This window comes from Anarhichas minor, unplaced genomic scaffold (genome assembly GCF_050575085.1).
Source record: "Anarhichas minor isolate MPS153535 unplaced genomic scaffold, ASM5057508v1 ptg000045l, whole genome shotgun sequence".
NCBI lineage: Eukaryota > Metazoa > Chordata > Actinopteri > Perciformes > Anarhichadidae > Anarhichas > Anarhichas minor.
This window is the reverse complement of record NW_027466491.1, coordinates 1,107,991-1,128,943: the sequence shown is the minus strand read 5'-3', so window position 1 is coordinate 1,128,943 and position 20,953 is coordinate 1,107,991. Positions and strand designations below refer to the sequence as shown.

Sequence of the window (20,953 nt, the reverse complement as noted above, 5' to 3'; positions counted from 1 at the left end):
ATTCATTTATGTGTGTGTGTGTGTGTGTGTGTGTGTGTGTGTGTTTCTGTATGTGTTGGTAAGAGACGGGTGTGTTTTTATGTTTTGAAAGCAGCTCCTTCCTCAGAGAGGGAGCTGTCAGACTGATTAATGATGGCACAGTCATTTAGTGGCCAAAGAACACTTACTACACACACACACACACACACACACACACTCAAAACTTGCAAGTTTTTAAAGCATGCATGCTCTTACACATATACACTCGCATACACACACACACACACACACACACACACACAGCTCATGTGCAACCAAACCAGTGGTGGCAGAAGTAATCAGAATACATCGTATTTTATTTGTTGATTATATTTTGTATTATTAATCTGAATATGCAAAGCAACACGTGACTAAAGCTGTAACGCTGTCTATACATTTACTCAAGTACAGACAGTTTACTTCCACCGCTGAACCAAACACACCCACCATCATTATTCAAACTGGCAACTGTTGGAAAGCAGATCAAACACGTCGGGCTCTCTGGGCTGGTGACTGTTGTTTTCCCAGCAGGCCTACTTTCCCATGGTTCCATACGGAGAGGAATCCTGCTCAATGTGATTATGTCGGGTGAAGCCTGTTCGGGAGGCGAGCCAAGTCCTTGTGCCCCACTACAAATCTGAAATGTGACTAAATGTAGAGTGCATGACTCATCAAATTAAATACTCAAATTATGAGTCATGCTTAATGAGGAGAGTGGGATGAGAGCCTCTCTTTCAATGTTTTTCTATCTTCATGTAGTATGGTGAAAACAAGCACAGTAATGAAGTAGTACACACGATCACTTCCAAACACTTCGCCCTCTTTTTCTTTCTTCTTTTTTCTCACGTGCACACCCAGAAAACTGAGCCATCACTTATTAACCTTCTCTCTCAAACAAACACACACACATTGGTTGCGAGTGTTGCCGTCCTGTTGATTTCCAGAACAGTGGATTCCTGCCCAGGCTGCTCCTGCCCTTGACAAACAGAGTAAATCTGGTGCCATTGTGCCGCGCAATCTTCTCCCTGAGGAGCCATTGATACTACAGATTAATACTGGCTTTCCCAGTTGATTTATGATCATGGTGTGTGTGTGTCTGTCAAGTTCGCTTTTAAAGGTAACTCATCAATAACCCGTGGAATATGTTAAGAGATGTAGACCGTTATGTGAGCATTCAGCAGCAGCTGTGCTCAACCTTTTAAATTACATTATATTCATAATTTACTTTTGCTGTTTACCTCTCTTTCCTCTCCCTTTCACCCCTCCTCCTCTTCAACTATTTAATTTTACATCCTACCTTTTCTCCCTACTCCCTCTCTCAATTCCTCTCCCCTACCCTACATCCCCGGCACTGGTTTAACCTCCACCCTCTCTCCTTTTTCTCCCTCCTTCCCTTCCCCATCCAGGTGAGACAAAGACCACAGTGTCTCCCTACATCCCGGGCGGGGTCAGTGATGGCCAGTGGCACTCTGTCCAGCTCCATTACTACAACAAGGTAAGGAACTCAATCACCCCGATCGACCGCTGCTCCTCCTCCTCCTCCTCCTCCCGTGAAAATTGCACTTGACAAACGTGAGATAGAGGGTAAAGCATGAGACACTGACCCTTCAGAGTGTGCTTTGGAGAGTTTGTAATGTAGAAATATCTAGGTGAATGTTGCATTTCCCCCCCCCCCCTTAAAACGCAAAGCCCATTAAGATCATACTTAGCCAGTATTTAGACGTTCAGGAGGTGTATCGTGGCAGCAACATGTATGAAATGTGTCTTTTCTTTGAGGCTGCCGAGACAGACAGTGCAGGTTTGACTAATGACGTTAACTCTTGACACCGGATCAACCCTCTGCCTTAGCCCTTCAACACTGAATTATGGTACAGCTCATCTTAAAGAAGTGCAGGGGCCTGGCTGCAGCTTCGCGGGTCAAAAGTTCATCTACGGTATTTTCGAGCTCAAGTATATATTCTCAGTGGAGGATAGATTGTCTACACATGTAGGGATTCTTGCATGATGTCACTATATCTTAAGTGAATCTTAATCGCTGACAAAAGGATTTCTTTCATTTTTTTTTAAACCGTGAGACATCTTAAGTGTTTCAAGATGTTCCCACGATGTTCCTCTTGCTTCTGTGCGAAGACCAATCCCACACGAGAGACGACGATTATTTCACAACCTGGCTCATGTGTCCACTTCTGTTGTAATATTGTATTAGAAGGGCTTACATTGCAGTCAAGTGCTGGTGTTAACTTCCAACAAACTTCCAGAGCCTGCGGGCATTGTTCTTATCACATTAAACCAGACAGGAAACAAGATGCATGTTGATCCAATCATTTCTATCTGCATGTGAAATTCTCCCTCAAATCAACTTTGTCAGTGGTCTACTGTAATAGAAATGTTACGTATGGAAGCTGAGTTATAGTATGGCTTTGCTAATGCGACGATTAGCTTCATCGTCACTTGGTTAAAGATCAATTTGACCCATTTGAAGTCGTAACAGCGATTCATTTGCCGTCTCACCTAAGTGGGGCTAATCAATACAAGCCTTGTGGACATGTGACACAACATGTGCGCAGCCTTATTCCATAGCCTTTCAAAGCTAATATGCTAACTGGTATGCATGCGCAATGCCATGCTCTGACAAAAGACATCGATCCCTCTATTCATTCCCCGTATCTGCCTCTGGCTCGTCCTTCATGTATCTGACGCTGAAAGCCGGAGCATCCCTGGTCTGACCCAAGACTTCCAGCGTCGTATTTCAGCAGCACCTATGTTTTGCACCGTGCTTCTTGGCCTGACGCTGGTCCACAATGCACACCTTCTCACATTTCACAGGTTGTTCACCCCTTTCTTGCGACCGGCTATAGAGCCCATAGCATACGTGTGAGCCCTGACAGGAACGTTTCCATCAAAGGTGAATAATCAGGCTACCGTACTGGACCATGTTAGCCGCAGGGTCACATGTGTATCTATTGTTTGAGGTGTATTTAGGCCGTGAGCGTGTCTGTTTAACAGCACGGCCTTTATGACGCTAGAGACGATAGCTTAAACCATGTAGTGCTCTGTTAACGTTGCTGCAAGCCCCCTAACTACCACAGGTATTATTTGCAGTCATTACGCACTGAAGACGTCTTTATTCTGTTTGTCTATTCGGTTGTCTGGTATTTGTAGGAATGTTGGCGACGAGAGATTCATTTCCTGCTTTGTTCAAGTGCCGCCCGCGCAAGTTTGCTTTTCTGATTTATTTGGCGTTACTGATCCCACAGGCTTCCGCTTCTCTTCTGTGACGGGCAGATACAAGTACATGAACACACACACACATGTATTACACCAGTATTATGAGTGTGTATCCTGGAGTGTAAAGAACCAATGCCGGTCTTAATACAGACCAGTGATTTGCAAAGCTGGTGACACAGTCCGTGAAATTATCCCGAGGCCGACTGTAGCACTGACTCGGGGTCAGCTTTTCTTCATGCGTTGAATGACCAGAAGTCGGATTGACTGATGGTAATTTAATGCCACATCAGTTGCTGGAGGGCTCAGTGGAAATGTATATGTGCAGAAAGCAGTACTGTTCTCACAATAGATCAGATGTGTTGACATGTGAATGCATGGGTGAAGTCAATGGAAGTCGCACACACACACATGTGTGCGTGGGTAGCATTGCTTGCATAGCACAGATAGAGACTAGAAAGAAGATCAGAGCCCAATTCTCAAACCGTGATGTAATCCAGATTCATGTCACTCAAACACGCAACATAAATAATGTTCCGTCTCCGTCCATGTGTTATCTTTCTGGGAGCTTTCCGGGGGCTTTAGCCATCATGAATGGAGAGATTTGGTCAATGTGGCTAAGGGTGATTGATAGACTTTAGTTGCTCCAGTTAAGTTGTGCAACTTGTGACGCTTGTGACTTTCTTTGTATGGTTGCCTTTGACTGAACAGAGCTACAGATGATTACAAGCTAACTCACTTTGACGTCACTGAAGTTTTTATTACCGAAGACGTTTTTTAACGGTGCAACCCGAATCACTAATTTGAAACTAGCTCGTAGTTTTTAAGAACCGAGGAAAGAGACCAAGTACAACTGTACCGTCACAAATAGCTGGTGCAGCCCAATCCAGGGCTGTTTGTCCCGCACGAGCCCCCAGTTGTTTTTTAACGGTCCCAACGGCCCACTCACACACACACACACACACACACACACACACACACACACACACACACACACACACATGCACGAATAGACGGTGATTTACTGGGTCAGATGATGACACTGGTTGAAGTTGTGCAGGGTTTTATGGGTGCCCCCTTTTTAAAATCCGCTGCTGCTCTCCTCAGAAGAACCAGGGTGCCTCTGCTAAAAGACACAGGTCAAAGGTCGGGGGAGGGTTGGCAAGACAACAGACACGGACTTGCCATTGTTGCGGGGATCTGGATCGGTTGGAAAAGCTGTCTGTGCGTGTGTTTGCATCTGTGGGGGTGGGGGGGGGGGGGCAGACAAATGGAGAGCTACTCTGAGGGTGTGCGTGTTTTTTTGAAAATGTGCACATGTCCGTACCGCTATTAGGGATGTTACAATAGAAGTGGAAGGATAAAGACATTTTTTGAATTCCTTGGTGCAGAGTCTCAAGGATAGTTGACCATCCCAGCAAGGCAGAATCAAACAGGAAACACACAAACGCACAGATGAAGCGCGTAGATGGGTATTCCTGGAGCAGCAGGAGGTTTTGTCTTGGGTTTTGATGTGTGCTAACTGCAGGAAATGATGTCTCTTGTTGCAGGAAATGATGTTATTTAGCTGGACGCTGGGCAGGATGTCAGTCGTATCATGATTACGTCTGCCAAGCCACCTGCATGGAGTACATCAGGATAGAATAGATGCAGAATAGACAAGGAAGGCTTGATTTATTATATTTCCATTGAACTTTACCATAACCACAGCCATAACCTCACCAAAATAGTTCCATTTGAAAAAAAATCTTATTTTATAATAGAGGGTTTTGCCTTGAAAGAAACAATATAAAAGAACATGAAGGTTGATTCATGACCTTAGAAATAGTAGTCTGACAGAAACATCTTAGCTCAAGGTCCATGCTGTGGACCTTGTGAGTGTGAGGTGCTGTTGAAGGCTCTGGGAAAACTAGAGCAAATGGACCTTGAGGCACAAATGTTTTGTCAAAAAGCACTTTTAGTCACTTCAGATACTTCATCTTCTACATTTAGCATTCACTGTAAACCAAACTTAAACACAGTGATTATACAGTGGGTGTTGCACGTCAAACTCCATCATCTAAACCCTTTTAATTTGGTGGCGACCAAAAATGTGACTTTGTGTCTGCGTCCCATCTGATCCATTCCCATAAGCCTGCAGTTCCAGGCAGAGTTTGTATTATTGGTCGGTATGATTTCACATGGGAAGCATGAGAACAAGACGGGACTCGCAGGAATATCAATCACACTTGCGTTCATGTTTCACTGGCTATCTTTAAACAAGAATAAAGTTTATGATTGAAACACCAATTAAGTGTAAACCACAGCTATGAATAAACTGTAATGAAGTTCCATGTGATCCATCCATATGCTGCCAAATTCAGCGAAGCGTAGCATGACTACTGACATGACATGCCCGTGTGTTTCCAGCATTTTCATAATGCTGCCTCTCGCTGCACACAGGCTCGATGTTCGACAGGTTTAATACAGTTACACTGGCTAATATGAGCTATGATATTTACGGTTCGGGTGTGAGGACGGCATTCCCAGACAGGCTTAGCTGGCTCTTATCACCAGCGAGCACCAAAAGTTCACTCTTTCTGCTTCTGCCGCTCCTCCCTGGCTCTCACTCTGGTGCTGTTTGCAGGGCATGACTTTAAGCATCAGAACATACGTGCAAATTACTTCACAGCATAGCCTGAAGTACTTTTTAAATATGCCGTGTGTGTCTTCTTTGCATTCCACCGCTGCTGGGCTGCAACTTAACCACTCAGCTGTATTTGGAAAGCTGTTGGTTAACTCAAATGAAGACCGGTCTCGCTGCAATATTTCCACATTTTTAACACTTTTAGGCTTTTAAGATAGAGACTAATCAAATTTTTCTAAAGCTGCTGTATTAAATATTTTTAAATATCAATTGATCATGTGACTAGGTGTATGTGAAAAGGGGTCAGTTGTAGTAAGGAAGCCCACAGAGAGTTCCCCTCAGCTCTACAGAGCATGCTACCAATCTTTCAGCACTAAACAGCAGACAGACAGACGTTAGCGGCTAGCTGGTGAACATAGTGGAGAATTTAGCAGCTAAAGAGCCAGATATTTTCTACAGGAGTGGGTGGAGACCAAAAACAGAGCTAAAAGGTGAGCTAATACTGAACTTACATCCATCAGCAGACATAAACACCACTTGTCAATATGCTGCGTTCATAGCTTGTTTCTGCTGCCCCAAAATGTAGCCAAAAAAATCAGGTTTAATGTTTACGTTCCATATTCTCTCATGCCTTTTAGCTTCAGATTAACTTTACCATTGGGCAACCTTTTTGAAAGTGACCACATTAACTGAGTCTAATATATTGATACGTTATATTACATGTTCATATTCATGTGACTTTTTGTAGTGGTAAAAGTCAAAGCCACAATTTCACAAGACATTGTCATGCATTACAGATGCAACATCTACATGTTTCTAATTGAGTTTTTCTCAACGGTCGCCATCAGGGGGAACTGCTCTGCACAGTTATATAAATCTGTGCTGTTAAATAAATAGCTGCTGCCCTCTTCTCTGTATTCTCCCTCTGTCTCATTGTTGATGTTCCAGAGTTTATTGGGTTTCCAGGACAAGCTGATAAGCAGTTAAACACACACACACACACACACAGTCTTCTAGACATGCACACAGGGGATAATTGCTCTTTGGAGTGGTTTTAGAGTTGCCATCCATGTCCTTGTGTTGCAGTTTTATTGCTAATATTCGAGGCCACATGTGGCTTTCCTGGGTGGCCGTAAAGACGCATGCCTTATTAGGTGTGTGACTGTGTCATGGCGACACACACACACACACACACACACTTCATCAGCTGTGCATAGGGATGTGCAGACATTGTCTGTTTCTGCACAGACACGGGTGCATGTTTGTGCTTTTTGAGGTTAAGTAGTTCTTTTTTGAGGTGAAGCCCCAGAAACCTACATTCCCCGGCAGGGTGTGTTTTTAGAGGAAGCGTCCATGTTATTCTTTGTTCTTCTTGACGCAGGTTTCCCCAGACGTCAAGCAGTTAAGGTTATCATCACACATAAACACACACATTGCACTTAAGTACCAGGAACGATTATTTTACTAATTACAAGGCATCATACTGTATCCATGACTATTTAAACAAAGTAAAGGAGTCATATAATAAGTGCTTTTAATCACTTATTATCATTATTATAGCACATATTTATCTAGTACTGCAGCATGTAAACATGCTTGTAAAAACCATGCTTTGTGTGAGTGTGGTGTAACAACCTATGTTGACATGTGGAGGCTGGTTTTGGGCTTTCCCGTGCTCGTTCCCAGTGTTTTTCCTGCTGTAAATTCACAGCGTAGTATTTCTCAGCGTGATATAAATCTGCCAGAGACATCTTTGTCCGAAGGCGGCAGCGCATGAGTTGTGGCCTATTGTGTTGAGGTGGTGGGAGAGGTGTGTTTGAAGTGGGCAGGAAGGAATCGTGTTTTACTTTGGATGTCGTTATCGCTGGCAAAACTGGCTGGTAGCAAATCCAACCGCAGACACTTCAGCGGGCATGCGTCCACACACGCACATACAGTACGTGCACACAGCGATGTCTGTCTTCATACTTCTTCTGCCCCGCGCTGTATATTCCTGGCTGTTAAAACTGGGGGAGGGCCGTTTATGTTTAGCATCATTGAGCAAAAATCCAAAAGAACCTTTCAGCATATTGTAATTCAAGTCCCTCCCCAGGGTAGGCAGTTTTCTGGAAAGGTTATTATGGAATTGTTGGCCATTGATACTAAACATATACTGCCTACCCCAGTTTCATCACCGGAAAAACAGACTTCAATGCACAAACATGCATAAACATGACAACGTAACACACACACATATAGTGACGTGGCGTGGTTGTGGGCTGCAGGTCTAACGAGGTGTCTCTCTCTCACGGTGTCTCTCTCCCAGGACGGGGGGAGTCTGGTGGACTCCAGTGGGGCTCTGCGGCTCCCGCTCTATACTGCCTGGCTGGAGCTCAATCAGAAGGAGGTAACCTCTGACCTCTAGCCTAGTCCCCACTGGTGCTCTTTCTTTCCCCCCCCCCCCCCCCCCCCATCCCCCGTGATCTCACGCAGTCCCCGCTCTGCTTCTAGTACGGTCTAGTGGACTAACTCTACTCTACATGCTAACCTCAGATACACAGAGGTAACATGGCACTCGGGTGTTCGCTCTGATTTAGTCTGGCTATGGTCTGGCCTGGACTAATGAAGACGCTGTATTGGATTTGGGGGTTGGTTTTCTGGTTTAGTTTGGCCCTAGAAGGTGTGTGGACTTGGTAGTTGGCAGTGTGACTTGACTTTCTTCTCTCTCATTTATTTGACTTCTTCGTTGAACCTATAAACAAATCAGGGACCCATTCGTCAAAACATTGCATAATCTACAAAACATTCCTTTTCTGCTTCGGCCTGGTGTTGCATGTCGTTGCTCTCACACTGAAGTTCTTTTAAACTAAATCACTAACAGGAGACAGAGGTCAGGGTCTCTCTTTGTGAAGCCGGTAGGGACAGGTTTTGGGACAGTAAGTGCATTCTATATCAGCCTTGTGGTCCTCCCTGCCTCTGTTTCTCCATCAAGCTCCTCATATCTAAAATAGACCAGTGTTGTATAAGCAGAAATGACACAGTAGCAGCCTTCCTTGGCTTCCTCCACTGAGGTTTGTTCAGGTGAGCTAAACATGTCTAAGCCTTGGCAGGAAGACAGACGGGTTCGACACCCAGTGAGCATTGCGTTTTCCTTGGCAGCAGCCTGACAAGCTGAAGCATCCAATTCTGTCAGGGAGGATTAACAACGTTCACAAAATCGTGGGAGATAGCTCTTGTAATGAGCACGGACAACAAGTATCTCGGGGCCCACACGGCTGCAGGTTAGTTTAAGGGATTAAGGTTTAGATCGTATTCTTAAGCTTCTTTTCTGTTACACTAAGATCCCTAATGTGTCCTTAGTGGTTGGTGTTAATTGGATAATTAGATAAATAATAGAGATAAGTTGGTTGAATATTGGTTACGCCTAGTTTCAGGCTTCTGTGGCTGTTGGAGCCACCTTCTTTTACTATGTATTTGGGTGTGTGCGAGTGTGTGTGTGGCAGGGTTACTAGTTTTGGATGAGTCAATAAAAACAGTAAAAATATTCAATAATATTATCATATTATAAAGAATTTAGATATTTTGTACTGTATATATATATATATATAATATTCAAAGTTTAAGATAATAAGACTTACAAGTCTTCACCTTCTCTCATTCTGACATTTCTCCATCGTTCTCCCGGGATGTGAGGGAGTGTGTGTGTCACTGTAAGGAGGAGATTTCAAACACCTCACCAAGCATGAAGTAAACCTCTTATTCAAGTTGAGAGAGACGGACGGACTGTGGAATTTTGGGGGCAAGAAAAATAGAGAGATAAGAATGAAGTTGAGAGAGAGAACACATCCATCTAGTTTATAACCACTAGTCCTGGCACTGATGCGTCCTCCTCCTCGTCCTCTTGCGTCTCTTTGTCTCCTCATCTTATCTCTTTCCACTAATGTAAATCCCTTATCTCTTATATGATCCCTATCAAGCTGAGTTTTACTGCGCCGCTGCTTTTACTGCTAAGCATTAGCATAACTCCGAGCGGTCCATAATTGCTTTGTGTCGTGCTCTCTACAAGGATGTTTAGATAATGGTGAGATGGTCACTGTACAGCAGCTGCTCTCTCAGAGGTCAGATCTAGATACATGTTTTGCATTTCGAATATAAAGCGATTAAAGTAGTTTTTTTTTTTTACTTCCAGTTATATTTTACTGCCACAGAAGCACATTTGATTTTTTATATTCATGTATTTATTTAAAAACGAAACTGATTCCTCCTCAAATCATCAAGACTAAAGTTATCCAATGCACTTGATCTAAAAAAAATAAATAAAATTTTTTTAAGATTAATCATGCAAAATAAGTCAGAGAGACAAAACCTGCCTGCAAAATATGCTCTAACGAGCCGTTGAAATGCGTTCAGTCAGAAGGTAATCCCATTGATGTCAGTGTGCAGGCAGCTGGTCATGTTTGTCACGTTGTAAAAGGAATTTTCTCAAGCAGTTCCAAACGGGATATAGTTACCTGTTCCTCAGTGTATGTGTCGTTCCCGCATTTGTTTTGCTGCTTGAAAGCCACAAGCCAACAATGGCCGCTGCCCGTCTGTTACGCTGATAGATAGAAGTGTGATGAGACGATGAAGACAGCAGTAACATATAGGCTTGAACGCGGGACGCCGTAGCCCCGTGGAAAGCCTCTGGGAACTCTGTGTGTGTGTTTGAATAATTCACACTTCTAGGTTTACATAGCCAGAGGGCAGGTGAGGTAATGTGGACATGACAGAGTCTGTTGCTGCCAGAGGGAAGGTGGGAGACAGTAGCCTGTGCATGACAGGGCCAAAACACACACACGCACGCACACACACACACACACACACACACACACACACACACACAAACCTCTAAGAGAGATACTGATGTTGGGTCAATGCCCATCTTTATTTTGGCTCCAGTTTATGGATACTTTATGATAACAAAAACATGTTTGGTCTTTACTTGTGGTTACCTCAAGAGTTACACAGAGCACACAAACACACGCGCGCCTTAAAGCATCCAGACATTTTCAAATGTCCATCAAGTGTAATTTTCATCCAGGAGTTAGAGAAACAATAGCATTTCCTCAGGCGAGCCCAGATAAAATAAAACCGTGTGCGCCCCCCTTCCTTTATTATCAGAATGGGCCGCGAGGCCGTCTGCAGCTCCGCTAGCCACTTCTTGCCTCACACACACACACACACACACACACACACAAACAAGCTTGCCTCTTGCTTACTCAACACTCTCGCTTAAACACAAATTGCAGACATCCTTCCCATAATCTCCAAACACACGCACAAACACACAATCACCATGGAGTATTCCCTCTATCCCACCCTCTACGCACACACACTCACACACACATGTTTACTGGCCATTAGTTGCTCGTTTTGACAGAGTTTGAGGTGTTTTCCGACTAAGCTGTCGAACTGTGTTTTGCATGTAACTCAATCTGTGCAGCAAGGATCTTTTTCCCGGCCGCAGGGCCGGTTGAGTTATCATGTCGGCTTTGACAGGCAGCCCGATGGTAATAGAGGTGTTAGTGTGTGTGTTGGTGGAATGGAGGGACAGTGTGTGTGTGTGTGTGTGTTTGTGCGCTTTGGAGGATCCATGTCCTGCGTCTGTGTGTGGAAAGGGGTGTAGTCCTGTCGGGCGAAAGTGTGGGTGTTTTTCGCCGCGTTTCAGGCCTCCGTCAGCTCGCGTCCTCCGCCCTCCTCGTCTTTGTGGCTAGCTGCGGGGATCAAGTACGTTGCCATGGCGGTGGCAAGCCTATCGCCCCTGGAGACGACACCTCAGTGAGAGGGGAATCTTCAGCAGCCCGGAGTCGGGCGGAGGGTAAACGAGAGACTCTCATGGGGCCCCTCAATGTGAGGGCCGAGTGCACTTGAAAACCAGGGGTCAGAACAGAAGCTTGAAACCATAAACAGACACTCAGCTGACTGAACACAAATGTTCAATGTAGGACATGGCATCCAGTGCAAAGATTTAAAAAGGGAGTTTATAATGTTTTAAAGCAAAGAACATGGTTCAATATTCGAAATAAACCCTGTGGGCTCACAGCAAATAACATGATAGGATGCCTACATTATTGGAAATTTTGTTTTATTTAAAGCAAACGGTGTCCGGAAAATAAAGATGCATCGGCGTTGTTCTTCCGTTACAGTAAGAGTTTGTGTGTAAAAGATGTGCAGCGTGGGAAGCGTAGGTATGAGCCTGGATCAGTTATGTTCCAACAGCTGCGTTAATGCTCCTTTATCCCCTACACATTACACAGAGACCCTAAATACATGCAGCACTTACGCGGTGTGCACATACACGTCGGCCTGTGAGTGAGCAGCACATGTAACAGCTGCGACCCCTGAGACTGTTGGGTTGCGGGTCCATTATGTACGATATCATATCTGGGCATCTCTCTCTCTCTCTCTCTCTCTCTCTCTCTCTCTCTCTCTCTCTCTCTCTCTCTCCTGTGCGTTGCTTCCTGTCTTTATCCCATCCCGTCCTCGCTCGACTGAACTCAAAAGAGATGATCGTAATCAGCATAGCTACAGATTCCTCTGTTAGAGGAGTCACTGAGTGAGGGATTTCCTCTCTGACAAATTACCTTTTTGTTGCCCTTCAAGTTATCACACTTTCCCTCTCGTTTTCTTCTCCCCACTGGCTTGAAAAGTCATTTGGGTCATCGTTTGACCAACATTTGTTTTGGAATAGTTCAACATTTTGTAAAATACATTTATCAATATCCAAATCATGTCCCCTGCACATTGATATTGATTGATGAAAGTAGGAATGAAGCATTTCTTCTTCACTTTCGTAACTTCGTTTCATCAAATCTGGCCTCAAGCGATATTTATGATGCACGAATCGTAGTTTTGTGTTCGATATTAAAAGAAGATAGACAGGAAAGATGTAAAAATGAGGATATGAAGCAAAGCTGGTCCCTTGATCAGGTTTTTAGAAGAATGTGTTCCTGCCCAGGGGCAGTTTTAACTAACTACAATACAACACACTTACACAGCATGTTGTTCAGTCACTGTGGTGTTTTAAACTTCTGTTCTCTGCTGTGAATTTGGTCATATAGAAGAGGACGATGGCCGTTTATTCTCTGCTCTTTTGCCCCTTTTATTGTTCTTTCCTTCACCGCTGTTATGCATCTTTGAACACTGTGGTTAATTGTGCCGGGGTCGTCTTTGTTGTGCTGCTGCTGGCTGCACGGTGCCAACATTTCTTCCAGCTTCAGTCCGCAGGCTTTGCTGCTTTCTGAACAAAACCTGATTAGTTTTTCATTCTCACTCACTGGAGCAAGTCCCTTGATCACAGGAGACGTTCATGCATAATACACAGCGGGGTAATGCATCAAAGGTCCTAATTATCAGGGACATTTCATAGACATTTGGCCACATTTCCGAATTTATTTCCACATGTGCGCAGCTTTGACGCACATTCCCCGAAGTGCAGCGTTCCGCCGCAGGCCGCCGTCGTGGCAGTTCTACAGTTTGAATCCAACAGACCGTGACGACGCAATAAATCATGACGGCTTTCAAATAGGCCCCTCCTACCTTTCTCATTTGAATTATGCCACTTCAACCAACTGTTGGAGACAAGAAACAGTTTCCTTGTTCACACGTCGGCTGAGTGGAACTGCGGATGTCTTTAGTCTCGACGGTGATGTTGGGAGGTAAAGGTGGAAAGAAGGGGTGTAACACAAGTCGGCACCTGCAGATACAGGGCAGAGGGGCGGCTGGCCGGGTGCCAGCGAGAGGGGTGTGGTTTCCTATCATAATTGCTATACATGCTCCACATACAAGGTGATTATAGGGTACTGACGCACACAGACACATGCAAAACAGCCTGAGAGTTTACATTAATCGTAAACATCCAAGACAACACAGCTCCTCTGTTCTAAAGGAGACGCGACAGAGCTCACCCATGATGCCTTGCTCCTCGTACCACGCCTGACACGGCTTCTCTCTACTGTCACACTTCCACAGGAACGGGATCAAATGCTCCCACAACTTGTTCACTCGCTCTCTTTTTCTGTCCTCACTTGTGTGTGTACGTGCGCATGAATATGTGTGTGAGTGAAAATAATAATAGACAAATGAGATTAGAAGTGAAGAAGAAAGAAAACAGCTGTGGCGTCAGAGACGCAGCGCTGTTCAGTTGGCCTTCCTGTTTGTCTGTGGAAAGTGTGAAGGTGTTTTTTGGTGGAATCAGTGGAAACGGGGACATGTTGAAGGGAGTGGCAGCGATAAACTCCCTGTGGGCTGGAAAATATGCCCAGACCAGAGCCCACCTGAGCTAAAATAGAAGACACTGCCTCCCTCTGTTGCTCATGTTTTTTTACCCGTCCGGCAGTTTCTCTTTTGTCTTTCTCTTTCGGTCTCTTATTTCTGGTCAGTCCACTTCCCTATTTTTGTGTGCCGCTTTCTCTTTTCTATTTTCCCCCCTTTTCCTTTGTTTGCAGAGTCTCTGCCCCACCAGTATCTCATTACTCTAATCCTATTTATGAAGCAGACAGACACATGCACGCACACAGCGTCTCGCTATGCGTGACTCTCTTTTCGACACGACAACAATGAAATAATTTATTCCAGATCTCCGTTCCCTTAGGTTGAGCTGTGTACCGTTAATGCGCCACCGCAGTGGTTTGAAAGTCTCTCCTGCGATCACTCGAACTGGCATACCTCTAAACAGCCTGGGTGCCTTATGCAAACACTTCCCTGCAATCAGATCTAAGATCTGTAGTCCCTTTGTTGTGTGTTGTTATAGTCATAGAGAGTTGCCATTCTCCCAGGACAGATAGCAGAGAGAGGTGACTAATCATTTTTGATCTATTTTAAGCCACTCACAGCGAGAATATAATCTGTCTTTTGACTCTTAAGTATGGTGAAAATTCCATATCGACGTTATTGGTTTAAAGACTTATTCCTTTTATGGCTCATATCTTTAGCTATGAAAAGAGCTGTTATTTAATTGGTGGAAACATTTTTTTTATTGAAGTCCTCAAATTCCTTCTGCTTCCCGTTCCGAGGCCGCCATTGTGAAGTAAAACGCTCGACTGAACTTCGGTCTCAGGTTAGACATTACAGAAACTAAAGCGATTTTGGTGGCCTGATTTTTCTAAGCTGATCCACATTTTCTCAGATCCACATTTGTCGGCCACTGGCCTTGATGGAGGAATTAGCCTACTTTGTAATCATTAGGTGCAAGCTAATGCACACAATGGGGCTTTTTGTCATCCTAAGCCAAGAGAGGCCTGTGCACTTCTGCTCCAAGTCGGCTAAAGTCAGACAGACATTGTTTGTGTTGCTCTGATCTGCACCGATCGAGCACCAAAGCTCGGCCAAGTTTCTTCTATTGAGTAAAAAGAAATCGAGCATTAAACGTTTGAGCTAAATTCCGTCAGTTAAGATTGAGCATGACCATACACTGTAAAAAATACCACTCGGTGGGTAAAAGGAGACAATAGATGAGATTCCATGTAGTGTAGAGCAGTGTTCCCGACATTCTTTATCAGAAATACGTCAGATAAAGTTAGGTATCCTGCCCCTTTATCGACACCGCCCGTCATGTTATGCATGTGTTCATTTGTACTGTTTTTAAACAGGATAATATTTAACTCATAATGTTACAAAAGGGGATGTTGCAATATTCTTTCATGCAATTGAAATGTCAGTATTTCAGTTGGTTTGTTTAAGTTTGTTTGCATTACTGCCAATGAACAATTTATCCACTATGCTTTGTTATTTAACCATTTATCTATTAACAATTTCAACTATTTATACATTACCTTTAGTTTTTAGCTTTTTTAACAATTCATCAACTACCTTTAGCTTTTGACTGCATGTGTATGTTAACCATTTATCCATTTGATTTACATTTTAACCTTGTATGCATAGGTTTTAGCTTTTAACTATCTATTTTTACTATCTATCCACTGCCTTTAGCTTATACTATCTATTTTAAACATTTAACCATTTACTTTTAGCTAACTATTTCAACTGTTTATTTATTAAACTCAGCTATCCCTTTCAACAATTCATCCAGTACTTTTAGCCTCCATGCTTCTCTGCTTGCTAGCTTTCCTGCTATTTTTCATGCACTCGGTCCCAAACTGTTGTGCTCATGTGTTATAGCTGACTCAATATATTGACATATCACGTTTTTCAATCCAATTACTTAAGCTGCTCCACAGTCTTTCCAAGTACCCCCCGTAGTAAACATGGAATTACTGATGCAGCACATCCTGGGTCCTAACATGCAACTTCTGTGGAATAACTAGGTGCGACCTGTGTTTTGTTTTATGTTTTCAGCCAAACATCGGGCGTCTAGGCGTCCCTCATGGACCCTCTGGAGAAAAGGTAGCCGTGGTTGCCGTAGACGACTGTGACATCTCCATGGCGATACGCTTCGGAAAGCAGATCGGCAACTACTCCTGTGCCGCCCAAGGCACCCAGACCGGACAGAAGAAGTAAGCTGGAGTCGTTCTTTCTCTTTCACTAATCTTCAAGTCTTATCAATAATCACATTACATCAAATTATCTCCAATCCATCCAACGCACGCAAACTAGTCAGACTAATAGACAGATGTGTTGTACCTTTGGGGCTTCATTACAACAGATTACACAGCTCTCATTCTACAACCCTCTCCACCTTTAATCTGAGTGTTCATCCTCATGGCCTTTCTGCTGTCTGACACGGCCTTAGACGTCCAAAAAGCACAGGCTTAATCGAACTTTACTGGGCGATTTCCCGCACAGTAATGAATTTGTATGTTTGAAGCGTGAGACTTTCTTTTTAATGAGTCTAATGGAGAGCTAGCATGCTGAGACACATTTAGTTTGCAGAGGGTGGGGAACAGAGAGAGCTTCAAAGAGGAGTTAATGAGGTTACATTCCTTCAGGAACTTGTTGCACAGGTCACAGAAGCTGAGAGGCGTTTGGATACTTAAACTGTGTCGGGCTGGAATATACAGATACTGTATATACGTTACGCTGGTGTGTAATGTGATGCAAACTAGCAAACGCCTGGAGATTTGTTGTGGACAATTGATGTGATCCAGAGTGGGATTGAGTCACAGAGCAGCACTGTTTAGAGGGAGGGTAAACCTGAGAAATGCCACTGAAACTAAAACAGTCACTCAGCTTTTAAAACCAGATTAGCTTTTGTGCAAATCTCTATTTTAAGAACCTTTTCTGAGGTCCATACAGTGACCCATCACATGTATTAACTATGTCTTACACAGCAATGCTCTGCTATTCCTGTTACAACTCTGTACAGACTCCATTCTGCACAAATATCTTGAATTTATTAATTGATTGAAACAGAATTTAAATGCTTCATCTTGAAAACAAATATCAGTCCTAGTAATCTATCCAGCAGGTCGCATTATTAACATACAAACATATTCTTGACGGGTTATTTTGAGGCAACTATTGCAGTTTATGGCTCTAAAACGACATCAGATTTACATTTGTTTATTTATTTCCTCAAAGAGTCTTTGAATAAGCTTCCCATGCTCCTGACTACACATCGGTGTTTGTGCTGTATGCACACGACATGCAACGGTTTAGCATTGCATTAGATTAAGTCCCTTACAGCACTTTGGGGTTTGATGTTGAGTGTTTCAGAGGCTGGAGGTGTAAGCAGCTTCTACATGACCTACTATGTAGAACCTGACTCGGTCATGGTGATGGCAGCAGTTTGCCTTGTGACAGGTTATTAAAACCTTGGAAACTTATTTCAGAAATATCAGTCACGCTAACGGCTTCATGCAGTACCTCAGTCGCCCTTTAGGGCTGAACTCTGGAGCATCAGCGGGCTGTCACAGATTTACAAGTAGAATAGAAATTAACAATCCTGAACATCATCGTTATTTATATTAGTTATTCACAAACAGTCAAAATATGGGTTTAATCATTGCAGATCTGAATCATTGTGTTTCTGGTTTCTTGTAATTAAAAGTATTTCACATTGACACACATTCAGTAGATATTTGGATATTTTTATTTACATTTGGATTTTGCTCTGATACATTTTCCGTTTGTGTCGTCTGCAGGTCTCTGGACTTGACGGGGCCGCTGCTGCTCGGCGGCGTTCCCAACCTACCTGAGGCCTTCCCGGTGTGGAACCGAGACTTCGTGGGCTGCATGAGAAACCTCAGCATCGACAGCAAACCCATCGACATGGCCAGCTACGTCGCCAACAACGGCACCGAAGCAGGTTGGACATGCTGCATGTCAACGAAACAGCCTAATTTAATGTTGAATAAAAAAACATGCACAAGAGCAAAACCCTAATGCTTCGCATTTGCTCCTTTTAAATGAAAACATACCATTAGCAGTCAGCTAAAGTTAGCATGAGTTTATTTTTTATAAACAGATGCATACATTGCACATACAGATATTGATTATTATGTGTTTGGTGTCAAGGTTGTCCGGCAAAGAAAAACTTTTGCATGAACGACCTGTGCCAGAACGGAGGAGTGTGTGCCAGCAAGTGGCACACCTACAGCTGCGACTGCCCGACCGGCTACGGCGGCAAGAATTGTGAACAAGGTGAGAAGAAGAATCATGATGGAGTCTAAAAAGTGTCTGTAACTACGTCTCTGCGTTAACATATGTTATTCATATACACGTGTGTCTTTGGCCAAATGTGCCTGCGTCTACATGCTCATCCTGTGAGCTTCTGTGTTTACCTACTGTAAGTGCACAGTGTGTGTGTGTGTGTGTGTGTGTGTGTGTGTATGATCTCAAGGACTTCCAGGAAATGGTTTGTGCTTGGGAGATCAAATGGGATAAGGAGCGCCTCCCCTGACTCAGTGTGACTCATGCAGCAGCCACAGTGGAGATTCACAGTGAAACCTCTGCTCACTACTGTACAGACACTAAACATGGCCTCAGGTTTGGAGTTTTAAGGACAAGAACCAACTGTGACTCACTCATCAAAACCCAGACAAAGGATGAAACAAAAAAACACACACGCACGCTGACCCAATGTCTGTCCCCTGTGTGTTTCTGATCCCACCTCATGTTACTCTGGTGCTGACCTATATACAGCACTTATAGATAGATAGATAGATAGATAGATAGATAGTAAGGGATTAAACATTTGGCAGTGTTTCCTTGTTAGCTGAGGAAGTGTAAAAGCATCACATCTTTCCTACAGTGTTTTTATTTTCACTCTAAAACACCATCTCACGTTCTTCTACGGTAAGGAGAGAACTTTGATTTGCTCCTTCAGGGCGAGCTTCCAAACAATGAGTGAAGGTGTGAATTCCTCCCCTTTCGTCTATGAGGTAGCCGCCTAGCCAGCGCCAGCGCCAGGCCCCAGTATCCACTATCTGAACTGGGCTGGGATCACAGCAAGCTGGGATAAAGGGTTTTTTGCCGCTCGGCTGCTTGTTGACACATTTGGTTTGAGGCGTTGCACACCTTGCTGCCACGCGAGAAACAAGAGATTTTGTTATTGTGCCAAAATCATCCAGACTGGACGGACATGAAAAGACTCAATTCCAGATCACATCAGATATCAATTGTACAGACCATTTAAAAAAACAAAAAGACAATGAATGAGTTCTGTCACGCTAATTTAAAGCAGATTACAGTCAGGCTAAATATAAGCATGCTGTATACTGGAACATATTTGCTTCTACATGGGTGGCAGTAGCTTGTTATGACAAGTATTTGAATCTCTGTATTGCTGTCAAACATGCTGTTGCAGTAATTGAGGATTTGTTTATAGTCAACACACCTGGTTAATACCTTTACTATTTGTGAGGAAAGTGTGAAAGTTGTTCAGGTGAGACAATATGAGTCTCAGTTGGACTTGGCTGCAGACTTTGGATGTCAAAGCGCCACTGTGTAGCTTCTTACAGAACCGTGTGAACCTCCCTCTGATCCATGCACAATTTAAGGGCCGAGATTAGCGCTGCATACAAGATTTGTGCTCAATCTCTTAATACTACTGTAAGAAAATATGAGGTTTAGCATAGTAAATATTATTTAATTATGGCACGCTAACAGGCTAAACGTAGATGGTGAACCTGATGATAAATAAAAACCTGCTAAACAGAAGTTAGCAGAGTGCAGAATGTGTTTTTCACCGTGAGCGTGTTAGCATCTGATGGAGCATGCTAACCTGCTTACATTGGACTTAAAGCACCTTTGTGTCAAAGTAAATCAGAAACAAGGAGTGGCTGTTTTCTGGGATTTACTTTTTTTTACTCTACGTATGGCCTTTCTTTCGGTAAAGTAGTCCGACTAAAGCCACTGTAGCTACTGGTTACCAGTAACAAATATGTGCTTTGTCTCATAACTACAGCCTGTGTATGTGTGTATTTGCGAAAGCTTCTGTTGAAATATGTGCCCCGGGGAACCAAGAACATACAGGGTTTATGCTGTAGATTATACGGGAGGAAGCACTTCACTGTACGTTGTGCTGAAAGGTGGACCCTTGCTGTGCGTGTGTGTTAAGTGTGTTTGCGTTAGTGTTTCTTGATCTCTCTCTCAGCATCAACAGGAGCTTATGTACTGTAGTGTGTCATGTCTGTAGGTTTTTCTGTGGATTTACAGAATGTCTCTAGACATTGAATGTTTGTCTAAGAATTACTGAAGTAATCCTGAGACATAAATGAGTAATTATATCACATGAAATTAAAAACAAAAGTGATCGTAACCAGCCAAATATCACGATTCAGCACAGTAAGCAAACTGTTAATTCTGAAGCCACTCAATGCGTTGAAGTTCTATCGAGGTTTTTTTTTTAAAAGCCATATTTATTCAAGTATAATTACAGTAAAACTAAAATGTGACTGCCTCAATCTCATAAGAGTGGTGTTGTTACTTTTCCTTCTTGCCTCATGTCACAATGGCCCGTGGTTACACTTGTCTTTTCAGTGCAAGGTTCATGATCAGATGCGCCAGATTGAAACTCAGCTGTGTCCACATATGTGTGTCCACACTGGACAATGGCCAGTCCTCCTCGGCATGTGATCAGGCTGATCGGATCCCAACGCCAGCAAGTTCCAATCTCGGAGCGTACGGACTTGAAAGTTAACGTGTCCTGGCATGATCGCATGACAA

At 43.6% G+C, this 20,953-nt stretch overlaps 1 protein-coding gene across 1 annotated transcript in view; it reads left to right on the top strand.

The window, feature by feature from the left end:
• celsr1a (cadherin EGF LAG seven-pass G-type receptor 1a) overlaps positions 1-20,953 on the top strand; it is an 80,174-nt gene that overhangs the window by 37,492 nt on the left and 21,729 nt on the right. Inside the window, exons 6-9 of the mRNA XM_076111397.1 lie at positions 1,425-1,513; positions 16,184-16,341; positions 17,929-18,092; positions 18,302-18,427. Coding sequence (XP_075967512.1) covers positions 1,425-1,513; positions 16,184-16,341; positions 17,929-18,092; positions 18,302-18,427 — 537 coding nt within the window. The remainder of the gene's footprint in view (positions 1-1,424; positions 1,514-16,183; positions 16,342-17,928; positions 18,093-18,301; positions 18,428-20,953) is intronic.